This window comes from Trachemys scripta, chromosome 7 (assembly GCF_013100865.1).
Source record: "Trachemys scripta elegans isolate TJP31775 chromosome 7, CAS_Tse_1.0, whole genome shotgun sequence".
Classification (NCBI taxonomy): Eukaryota; Metazoa; Chordata; order Testudines; family Emydidae; genus Trachemys; species Trachemys scripta.
In genome coordinates this window covers 700450-712420 of record NC_048304.1, presented here as the reverse complement: position 1 = coordinate 712420, position 11971 = coordinate 700450, and the positions used below count along the sequence as shown (strand labels likewise).

The 11971-nt window shown below is 61.0% G+C and overlaps 1 protein-coding gene across 2 annotated transcripts in view; it reads right to left on the bottom strand.

The window, feature by feature from the left end:
- The window catches only part of CPNE9 (copine family member 9), a 25297-nt gene that overhangs the window by 1339 nt on the left and 11987 nt on the right, over positions 1 to 11971 (bottom strand). For both annotated transcript variants that reach the window (XM_034777464.1, XM_034777465.1), the window contains 6 exons: positions 11627 to 11688; positions 10753 to 10799; positions 2408 to 2589; positions 1846 to 1973; positions 1259 to 1361; positions 271 to 328 (listed from right to left, as the gene is read on the bottom strand). In XM_034777464.1, the coding sequence (XP_034633355.1) occupies positions 271 to 328; positions 1259 to 1361; positions 1846 to 1973; positions 2408 to 2589; positions 10753 to 10799; positions 11627 to 11688 (580 nt within the window). The remainder of the gene's footprint in view (positions 1 to 270; positions 329 to 1258; positions 1362 to 1845; positions 1974 to 2407; positions 2590 to 10752; positions 10800 to 11626; positions 11689 to 11971) is intronic.

The window sequence follows — 11971 nt, the reverse complement described above, 5'->3', positions numbered from 1 at the left end:
TGGGGCTGGGTTGGGCTGACCCAGTGCTGTGACGTGGGGGTGCTGTCTGCCCCCCCCCCTCCCCCGGGTGCTCTGTGCATCTGGTCCTGCTGCCTGCTTTTCCTGACCTCACAGCAGACACATACCCCCCCGCCCCTTTCAGACCCCCGGGGGACCCACCCCCCCCCCCCCCAGCAGAGAGGAGACCTCTGCAAGCGCCCCGTGAGCAGCCTCAAGCCATGGCCAGTGCCAGCCCTGCACACCCACAATGCACCTGGGCCCCGAACTTACCATCAAACTCTGCCGGGCCCACTCCCACGATGATGATGGACATGGGCAGGGCAGAGGCCTGCAGGGCAAGGGGGAGAGTTACTGCCAGCCTTGGGCCTGCCACCTGCGGCTCCTCCATGCCTCGCCAGCCTGGGGCCTGCTGCTGTTCCCAGCGCTGCCACAGGGCTCAGGGGGCACGGCTGGGGGACGGGCAGCCCAGCCAGTACCCCTGCGCTCCAGGGCCTTGCTGGCCAGGGAATGGAGCCCTCAGGCCCAGTCAGCCTGGCCCCAGAGCTGCAGCACTTGCTTCACCCCAGAACTGGCTGGGCGAAGGGGGAATAGCACGCAGGGGCTGGGTGAGGTGAGGGAAATGCGCACAGGAGACGGCTGGGGGAATAACGCACAGAGACCAACCAGGCAAGGGGGAGGGAATAGCACACAGGGACTGGCTGGGGGGGAATAGTCCACAGGAGCCAGTGAGGCGAGGGTGGGGGGAATAGCATACAGGGGATGGCTGGGCGAGGGCGGGGGAACAGCACGCAGGGGATGACCGGGGAGGGGGGAGGGAATAGCACGCAGGAGATGGCTGGGCGAAGGGGGGAGGAGGGGAACAGCACCCAGGAGCCACCCGGGGGAGGGAATACTGTATAAGGGGGGGGGGGGGGGGGGCCAGGACCAACCAGCCTCACATGAGCGAGTCTCTGCCACCCTGGATAGCGCTGAGTTTGGGAGACCCAGGCCAGTGGGAGGGTGCTGAGTCGAACTGCCAGATGCTGGCTCCAGCCCAGCTCCCCTACGAGGGCTCCCTTGCCTGCAGCGGGACCGGGCTGCCCCCGCCCCCCTCCGGCAGTGCCCCTTAAGGGTGACCAGATAGCAAATGTAAAAAATCAGGACGGGGGTGGGGGGTAATAGGTGTCTTTATAAGATAAAGTCCCAAAATTGGGACTGTCCCTATAAAATTGGGACATCTGGTCACCCTAGTGCCCCTGCTCCTGCCCGCCCCACTCACATTGACGATGGCCTCCTTGGTCTGCATCATGTCAGAGATGACGCCATCGGTGACGATGAGCAAGACGTAGTACTGCGATCCGTCCGTCATCTGGGCAGCCGAGCTAGGGCACAATGCAGAGGGCAGGGGACTCGTGGCAGCCCCACTCTGCCCCCTACGGGGCCCTGGTCATGGGGCCGTTTGCTAGAACTTCCCCCTCTCTCCGCTAGCCAGGCGTGGCTCCTTGGGGCCATGCTGGGAGCTGCACTGCCTGGCTGCCACTCAGGGTGCCCGGCCATAGCCCCACAGAGCCCACGGCTCCTCCAGCACCTGCTCGGCACAGCCCTGGAGCTCAGCTCTCCAGTCTGGTCATGTCTGCTGCATCCTGCTAGCCCCGAGCTCTGAGCAGCCCCCGTCCCCCGCAGCCAGTGCCGGGCCCTGAGCTCTGAACTGGAGCCCCCACCCCTCCCCCGCAGCCAGTGCCGGGCCCCGAGCTCTGAGCCGGAGCCCCCACCCCACCCCCTGCAGCCAGCGCCGGGCTGCAGGGCTCTGGGGCACAGGAGGGCACCCTCCCAGCGTGCCCGTGGTGCAGCCTCTGCCCCACTCACCGGGCCACCTGGTTGATGACGGGGGCAAAGTTGGTGGGCCCGTACAGCTGCACCGTGCGCAGGCTCTGGAAGTAGGACTCCAGGACGCCATCGATCCCCACGCAGCTCGGGTTCTCCACGTCGCTGTTCTAGCAGGGGAGAAAGCCAGGGCAGGCTGGGCTCAGCGCTGGGGCAAGGCCCTGGGTGTGCATGTGCTGGGGGCAGCCATAGGGCCGGGCCCTCTCCAGGGCTCTGCACCCAGAGGGCTCTCCCCACAGGAGCCTGCACTCAGCGACAGACCCATGGGATCACCAACCCATCCCCAGGGCTGGAGCAGAGCATGAAGGCCTGGTGGGGTTCCCTGGAGCCTGCCCTCCTGCGTGTTGCCCTATCCCATTCCAAAATGCCCCATGCTGGCCCGTCTCCTCCCGGCCCGGCCTGCATAGTGGAGCAGCAGTCAGGACCCAGGGCAATACCACCGCTGGGCGTCACCTCCCATCCCACCCGGTCCTGGGGGCCCTGAGGAGCGCCCCTAGCCCCGGGCTTGCGTGGGGCTGGCAGAGGCCCTGGCATTGCCTCCTACCAGGGGGAACTGATGGGAAATGCTGCCGTCAGGCGGGATCTTGGCACCAAAACCGTAGGCAGGGAAGAGCTTGTCGCTGTCGTAGTCCTGGATGATCTCGCCGACGGCCTTCAGTGCCATGGCGTAAGCGCTCAGCTGGTATGGGCTCATGTAGTGCAGGGAGGTGGGCTGCGACGGGACCCCTGCCAGGCACACGCAGCACCTGCCTCAGGCTGGGCCGTGCTTCCCAGCCCCCGGCCCTGCCCCGTCCGCCCTGGGCCCCTTGCCCCATCCCACCTGGGCTCCTCACCCTGCCCCAGGCCCCGCCCCATCCGCCCTGGGCTCCTCACTGCTGCCCTGTCTGCCCCAGGCCCCTTGTCCCGTTCTGGGCCCCTCGCCCCGCCTCACCCTATCTGCTTCACCCCGCCCCAGGCCCTTCACCCTGGGCTCCTTCATAGAATCATAGAATCATAGAATATCAGAGTTGGAAGGGACCTCAAGAGGTCATCTAGTCCAACCCCCTGCTCAAAGCAGGACCAATTCCCAGCTAAATCATCCCAGCCAGGGCTTTGTCAAGCCGGGCCTTAAAAACCTCCAAGGAAGGAGACTCTACCACCTCCCTAGGTAACGCATTCCAGTGTTTCACCACCCTCCTAGTGAAATAGTTTTTCCTGATATCCAACCTGGACCTCCCCCACTGCAACTTGAGACCATTGCTCCTTGTTCTGTCATCTGCCACCACTGAGAACAGCCGAGCTCCATCCTCTTTGGAACCCCCCTTCAGGTAGTTGAAGGCTGCTATCAAATCCCCCCTCATTCTTCTCTTCTGGAGACTAAACAATCCCAGTTCTCTCAGCCTCTCCTCATAAGTCATGTGCTCCAGACCCCTAATCATTTTTGTTGCCATCCGCTGGACTCTTTCCAATTTTTCCACATCCTTCTTGTAGTGTGGGGACCAAAACTGGACACAGTATTCCAGATGAGGCCTCACCAATGTCGAATAAAGGGGAACGATCACGTTCCTCGATCTGCTGGCAATGCCCCTACTTATACAGCCCAAAATGCCGTTAGCCTTCTTGGCAACAAGAGCACACTGTTGACTCATATCCAGCTTCTCGTCCACTGTGACCCCTAGGTCCTTTTCAGCAGAACTGCTACCTAGCCATTCGGTCCCTAGTCTGTAGCAGTGCATGGGATTCTTCCGTCCTAAGTGCAAGACTCTGCACTTGTCCTTGTTGAACCTCATCAGTTTTTTTTCTGCCCAATCCTCTAATTTGTCTAGGTCCCTCTGTATCCGATCCCTACCCTCTAGTGTATCTACCACGCCTCCTAGTTTAGTGTCATCTGCAAACTTGCTGAGAGTGCAGTCCACACCATCCTCCAGATCATTAATAAAGATATTGAACAAAACCGGCCCCAGGACCGACCCTTGGGGCACTCCACTTGAAACCGGCTGCCAACTAGACATGGAGCCATTGATCACTACCCGTTGAGCCCGACGATCTAGCCAGCTTTCTATCCACCTTACAGTCCATTCATCCAGCCCATACTTCTTTAACTTGGTGGCAAGAATACTGTGGGAGACCGTATCAAAAGCTTTGCTAAAGTCAAGAAATAACACATCCACTGCTTTCCCCTCATCCACAGAGCCAGTTATCTCATCATAGAAGGCAATTAGGTTAGTCAGGCACGACTTCCCCTTCGTGAATCCATGCTGACTGTTCCTGATCACTTTCCTCTCCTCTAAATGTTTCATAATTGATTCCTTGAGGACCTGCTCCATGATTTTTCCAGGGACTGAGGTGAGGCTGACTGGCCTGTAGTTCCCCGGATCCTCCTTCTTCCCTTTTTTAAAGATGGGCACTACATTAGCCTTTTTCCTTGCCTTACCCCATCTGCCCCAGGCCCCTCGCCCCGCCCCATCTACCCTGGGGCCCCTTGCCCCGTCCCATCCTCCCCTGGCCCCATCCACCCTGGGCTCCTCCCTCCTCCCATCCTCTCCAGGCCCCTCCCGCCCCTGCCCCCTGTGACAGAGCAGGGAGAGGGGAGTATTGACCTGGGTATGTTGTGTGGGAGTTTTACTGGGACTGTCTGCATTGGGGATGGGATACCAGGGCGACGATACCTGAGCCAGGAGGGGCCTGGGGCCAGGTGACACCTTCTGCCCGGGAAACTGGACAAAGGCTGGAGGAGGAGACGGGTGGCATGGCTGGAGGAGACGGCTGGAGGGGGTTTCAGTTTGGAGCTGGCTGGGGAAATGGAGGGAGACCCAGGGCTGGGCTCTAGGCTCCCTGACCCCTAAGATGGACCGGACTGAGGGGGTCCCATTCTCTGTAACTACAAGTCCTGCTTAGGACCATGTTCCTGTCGTCTAATAAACCTTCTGTGTTACCGGCTGGCTGAGAGTCACAGAGAATCACAGGAAGTGGGGGTGCAGGGCCCTGACCCCCCCACACTCTGTGACAACTGGTGGCAGGGATGGGATGTACTGTACCCCGTGGATGGCACTTCCTGCTGTAAGTGACTGGGGAGCAGTAAAACGAAGGGGGGTTGACGAGGACCAGGTGTGCTGAAGGCTCAGAGAGGGGCAGTTTCAGGGGGCGAAGGAGTTACGCTTAACCCCTGGGAGTGTGTGACCAGCGAGAAGGACAGTTGCAGGAACAGGGTCCCCCTGGGGACTGCGGCGAGCAGTTCCAGGGGCGGAGTCGTCTGTGGCTTGACCCTGGGAGAGAGGTGGTCACCTGGAGAAGGGCTGGCACAGTAGGAAACCGTGGGGAGCTGAGAGCACACAAGCCTGCGAGTCCACAGTAACTACAGTAACTTGGGGCCAGTGAGAAGAGGGACCTGGTGGAGCTGTGCAGGTAGAGAGACCCACGCAGTGGGAAGCTCACCAAAGAACAGCTGATTGCCCCGCTGGAGGAGGAAGATCGCTCAGATGAACCGATCCCTGTCTCTGAGGGAAGCAGCCCAGCAGATGCAGGGCGGGCACCGGGGTCTGTCCCGGCTGGGAGGGGTCAGACTGCTGCCGAGGGCATCCCGAGGCCCCTCTGACCTATGGCTAGGGGAGGGGCTGGAAGGAGCCCAGCGAACACCGAGGGCACCGTGACCCCTGCGGCCAGCAGGGGATCCTCCCGGCAGAGCTCCCCATCGCTGGAGCTGAGGCGGCTGGAATGGGAGAGGGAGCTAAAACTGAGAGAGCTGGAAGATCGAGAGAAGGAGCATGAGGATTGGGAAAAGCAGGGGCAGCACGAACTGGAGCTGGCGAGGCTGAGGAGCAGAGACCCCCCTGCTGCGGTGAGTGAGGCGGGACCCAGGACTGCATGGAGCTTTGCTAAGCCCATAAGGAAGGGGAGGACATAGATGAATTCCTGATTGCCTTTGAGAAGGCCTGCGAGCTGCACAGGGTTGACCCTGCTGACAGGCTCTGGTTTCTCACCCCGTTACTGGACCCCAAAGCCATGGGGATGTACAGCTGAATGAAAGGGGCGGAGGCAGGGGACTATGAACTGTTCAAAAAGGCCCTGCTCCGCGAGTTGGGGCTGACTCCCGAGGCGTACCAGAAAAGATTCCGGAGTCAGTGTAAGACCCCTGAGGTCACATATCTGGAACTGATCCTTCGAATGCAGGGATATGTCCATAAGTGGGCGGATGGGGCCCAGACGAAGGAGGACCTGGTTAAACTGATTGTACTGGAGCAACTGTATGACCATTGCCCATCCGACCTGAGGATATGGTTGGGGGACAAAAAGCCAGAGGATCTGCAGAGTGCAGGGCAGCTGGCCGACAAGTTTGTGGACAGCCGGTCAGGGGGTAGAAAATAGGAGTCCCAAAGGAATAAGCCCACCATGATACCGAGAGAGAGTGACCCTGGGCCCTCCCCAGGGCCGGCTCCAGGCACCAGCCGACCAAGCATGTGCTTGGGGTGGCACCTTAGAAGGGGTGGCCAATGTTCGGGTGGCGGGGGGCGCTTGTGGTGTTTTTTTTGTTTTGTTTCATCCGGGCAGCGGGGAGGTGTTTTGGCGGCGCGGCGCTGGGGGAGGCGGGGGCTTTGGCAGCCCGGCCTGGCACTCCGGGGGATTGGGCGGCGTGGCGCAGCAGCAGGGGTTTGGGCGGCCCGGCACAGCGCTCAGGTTTGGACGGTCCGGCCCGGCCCGGCCCGTTTCTCAGGGTGGGAGTTTGGCTGGCCCGGCGCAGCGCTCAGGGGGTTTGGCCGGCCCGGCACAGCGCTCGGGAGGTTTGGACGGTCTGGTGCAGCGCTCGGGGGGAGGTGTTAGGCAGCCCAGTGCTGGGGGGGGGGTCGGCGGCACAGCGCTCGGGGAGGTGGGTGTGTGTTACGGCGGGGCGGCGCTCTTCTTTTTTGCCTGGGGCGGCAAAAAAGTTAGAGCCGGCCCTGGCCCTCCCAAAGGGGGAATGTGGAGAACCCCCTCCCAAGGGGAACAACCGGCATCAGAACCAACTGACCGGCTCGAGGGGACCAACGGGATGTGGGCTGCTATTACTGTGGCCAGAGAGGCCACATACGGACCCAGTGCCCCAAGCTCAAGGACAGACTGAGCAAATCAAACCCTCACAGGGTTAACTGGGTAGGGACCCAGCCGGAGGAGGGGCAGGCTTCCCAGGCAGGGGGGGCTGGCAGCTTACCAACTGCTCAGGAGGGAGGAGAGCTCCAGGCCAGCTCCTCTGGGGGGCTGGATGCTCCGGACACCAGGTTCTCCGTTTATAGGGTGGGCGCGGGGCTGTCCCTGCGGAGTGAGTGCCTTGTTCCCCTGGAGGTGGATGGGAGGAAGGTCAATGGATGCTGGGACATGGGCGCTGAGGTGACGCTGGCCCGGCCCGAGGCCACCTACCTGACCCTGATGGGTGTGGGCGGAACCCCATTCAAGGTGCCCGTGGCGAGGGTACATCTGAAATGGGGGGGCCAAGGAGGGCCCCAAGGACGTGGGAGTGCACCACCATTTGCGCACTGAGGTGTTGATGGGGGGGGTGACCTAGAGGATTGGCCAAACAACCCCCAGAACGCCCTAGTCATGACCCGTAGCCAGAGCCGGCGAGGGGCACGACGCCCTGACCTCGGGAAGGGTACCTTACCAGAGGCGCAGGACCCCACCCCGGTGGGGAGGAAGTGCCAAAGGAAGGCAGCTGGTGGTCCCCCATAAGTATCGCCACAAGCTACTGTACCTGGCCCATGACATCCCTCTCGCAGGGCATCAGGGAATCTGGCGCACCAGGCAGAGGCTGCTACAGAACTTTTACTGGCCTGGAGTCTTTACTACGGTCCAACAGTATTGCAGATCCTGTGATCCCTGTCAGAGGGTGAGGAAGGCCCAGGACAAGGGGAAGGCAGCTTTGAGACCTTTGCCCATCATAGAGGAACCTTTCCAGAATGTGGCTGTGGACATAGTGGGGCCTCTCAGCAAAACGATCTGGTCAGGGAAGAAATACATCCTGGTGGTGGTAGATTTCACTACCTGCTACCCCGAGGCAGTGCCCTTATCTTCCATTGAAGCAGACACTGTGGCAGATGTACTGCGGACCATTTTCAGCAGAGTGGGGTTCCCCAAGGAAGTCTTGATAGACCAAGGATACAACTTCATGTCGGCCCTGCTCCGGTGCTTGTGGGAGAAATGTGGGGTCCGGCACATCTGGGCCTCAGCATATCACCCCCAATCCAACGGGCTGGTGGAGAGGTTCAATGGAACTCTACAGATGATGCTGAAAACCTTTATGAACCAGCACCCGCAGGATTGGGACAAGTACTTACCTCACCTGCTGTTCACATACAGGGTGGTACCCCAGGAGTCTACCGGGTTTTTGCCTTTCAAACTGTTATATGGAAGAAGGATAAGGGGGCCCCTGGATCTGATGAGAGACGAATGGGAGGGGAAGGCCACTCCCGATGGAGAATCTGTGGTGGAGTACGTCTTGACTTTCCGAGAAAGACTTGCTGAGCTCATGGGCCTGGCCAGGGAGAATCTGGTCAGGTGATGATTCTCATCCCCGTGAGGAAAAACAAACTCCAGGCCGCCTGGGAAGGCCCTTTCAAGGTTGTCAAGCAACTAAACGAGGTAAATCATGTGGTGGAGCTGTCGAACCGGGCACACCACCGCCGGGTGTACCATGTGAATATGATGAAGCCACATTATGACGGGGAATGTGGTGTTGGCCGTGTGTGGACACTGGGAGGAGCAGGGAGCTGACCCGTTAGTAGATCTAGTCCCTGAGACATGTGCTAGCTCCTCCCTCTCTGAGCAGCTGACCCCGCCCAACGAGCTGAGATCGGAGGGGTGCTGCATCTGTATCGACAGCTGTTTTCCAACCAGCCTGGACTCACTAATCTGACTGTCCACCGGGTGCAGACAGGATCGCACCTGCCTATAAGATGCTCCTCCTTCTGAGTCACAGGGAAACTGCTCAAGACCTGGAAAGAGAGGTCAGGGACACATGCTGGCCTTGGGCCTTGCCAGTGGAGCTGGTCCCCAAAAAGGACAGGTCGATCTGGTTCTGTGTGGAATATCGGAAGCTTAATGCCATCACCGTGTCTGATGCCTACTCCATGCCCAGGCCTGACGAGCTCCTAGACAAGCTGGGAGGAGCTCACTACCTTACCACCATGGATCTTACAAAGGGCTACTGGCAAGTGCCACTGGATGCAGATGCCAGGCTGAAATCTGACTTTATCACCCCTCTGGGCTCCATGAGTTCCTGGCTCTGCCTTTCGGCCTCAAGGGAGCACCGGCCACCTTCCAGCGCCTGGTGGATCAGCTACTGAGGGGGATGGAGAGTTTTGCCGTGGCGTATATTGATGACATCTGTGTCTTTAGCCAGACCTGGGGAGACCACGTGTCCCAGATTAGACAAGTGCTGGACCGACTCCAGGAGGCTGGGCTGACCACAATGGCTGAGAAGTGCAAGGTGTGGATGGCTGAAGTATTTTACCTGGGCCATTGGGTGGGGAGTGGCTGCCTAAAGCCAGAACCAGCCAAAGTGGAGGTGATCAGAGACTGGCCCGCTCCCCAAATCAAAAAGCCTTTATTGGAATGGCGGGGTACTATCGAAGGTGTGTGCCCCACTTTAGCTCCATAGCCGCCCCCATCACTGAGCTATGCAAGAAGGGGAAGCCAGACAAGGTGGTCTGGACCGAGCAGTGCCAGGAGGCTCTCTGGGTGCTGAAGGAGGCTCTGGTCAGTGGCCCAGTTCTGGCAAACCCAGACTTTGACAAGCCCTTTATGGTGTTCACTGATGCCTCAGACTGGGGACGGTGCTAATGCAGGAGGATGAAAAGGGGGAGAGACAACCCATCGTGTATCTGAGCAAGAAGTTGTTACACTGGGAGCAAAACTATGCTACCATCAAGAAGGAATGCCCGGCCATGGTGTGGGCCCTTGAGAAACTCCAGCCATCTCTCTTTGGGCGACACTTCACCATGTACACCCCTGACCTGGCTACGCCAGATGAAAGGAGCCAACGCCAAGCTCCTGAGGTGGAGCCGGCTCCTGCAGGATTATGACGTGGACGTGGTCCATGTGAAGGGTGTGCCAACCTGATAGCGGATGCGTTGTCCCGAAGAGGGGGCCCTGAACTTCCCCAGGTCACTGGTCAGAGTGACCCCGCTCAGTTCAGTCTCCAAGGGGGGGAGATGTGACGGAGCAGGGAGTGGGGATGATTGACTTGGGGATGTTGCATGGGAATTTTACTGGGACTGTCTGCACGGGTGATGGGATATCAGGGGGTGACTTCACTTGAGGGAGGATGGTACCTGAGCATGTAACCTGAGCCAGGAGGGGCCTGGGGCCAGGTGACACCTTCTGCCCAGGAAACTGGACAAAGGCTGGAGGAGGAGCCGGATGGCGTGGCTGGAGGGGGTTTAGTTTGGCGCTGGCTGGGGAACGGAGACCCAGGGCTGGGGTCTAGGCTCCCTGTCCCCCAAGATGGACTGAACTGAGGGGTTCTGTTCTCTGTACCTACAAGACCTGTCTTGGACTGTGTTACCGGCTGGCTGAGAGGCCCGGTGAATCGCAGGAAGTGGGGGTGCAGGGCCCTGACCCCCCCACACTCTGTGACACCCCCCAGGGTCCCTCTCCCCACCTTGCCCTCTGCCCCCATATCCTCCCCAGGACTCCCATCACCTAGCCCCTCTGACCTCTGTTCTAAGGAACCCTGTGGCACGCCCCCAGGGTCTGGGGGGAGGTAGCTGGGACTGGGGCAGGGGGCAAGAATGGGCTGGAGAGCAGCTCCCTGGAGCCAGGACCCCCAGGCCCTCGCCATGAGAAGGGTGGAGGGGAAAGGAGCTCAGGGGTGACCCGGGGCTGAGCTGTCCCTCAGTTCCCGTGGGAGGCATCTGGGCCCAGCCCGCGCATAGCACTCACCGTTGGAGGCCGTGAAATCAATGGCGACTGTGAAATTCAGCTGTGTCCTGTGGGGGCAGGAGGAGAGAGTGAGAGAGCGCTCCCCCAGCCCCCCAACAATGCGTTCCCAGCTCCCCTCCCCCCTCCCCAGCCCTGCTCCCCACCCCACTCCCCTCAACCCCGCTCCGCTCCCCCAGCCCTGCTCCCCTCAACTCTGTTGCCCTTCCCCCACTCTGCTCCCCCAGCCCCGCTCCCCTCAATCCCGCTCCCCCAGCCCTGTCCCCTCAATCCCGTTCCCCTCCCCCAGCCCCACTCCCCTCAACCCCGCTCCTCTCAACCCTGCTCCCCTCAACTCTGTTGCCCTTCCCCCAGCCCTGTTCCCCCACCCCACTCCCCTCCCCAAACCCCGTTCCCCTCCCCCTACCCCACTCAACCCTGCTCCCCTTGCTCGCCTCCCTCAACCTCACTCCCCTCCCCAAACTATGCTGCCCCAGCACCCCTCCCCCACCCACCACCCTCCCATCCCCCAAACCTGCTCCCCCAAACTCCCCTCACTCCAGCCCCCCCTTCTTAGCCCCTGCAGACCCCTGCCACCCCCCCCCAACACCAACAGAACCGGTTCCCTCTCCTGCTCTCTGCTAGCTTTTCCCACCTCCCGCCCACTGTCCCCTGCCCCTCGGAGGCCATGGCCCGTCTCCCCATCTCCCCACACTTCGGGGGCTGCCAGCAGCGGGTGCACAAGTCCCTCGGGACTCCGTGAGGGAGGCTGGGCCAGGGCCGTGGGGGCATGGTGGGCGGGGGTTGGGGAACAAACCCCAAGGAGGCTGAGGAGTGCAGGGGTTTGAACAGAACTGCCTGGGGGTGCGTGCAGCGGGGGTCCCTGGCACCCGCTCACCCGCCTCGGATGTAATCCACAAAGGTGAACTCGGACTCCACGGCGAAGGAGAGAAGGGTCACCTGCCGGAGACAGAACGTCAGAGCCCGCCAAGACAGCCCCCCGAGACAGGCCCCCCTCCCCACTGACAGAACCCCGAGACAAACCCTTGGGACAGCCCCCTGAGATAGGCCCCCTCCCTACAGACAGCTCCCCGAAACAGCCCCCCACAGACAGCCCCCCGAGACAGACCCTTGGGACAGCCCCCTGAGATAGGCCCCCCTCCCTACAGACAGCCCCCCGAGACAGCCCCCCCCCCTGACAGACCCCCGAGACAGACCCTTGAGACAGCCCCCTCCCCCCAAT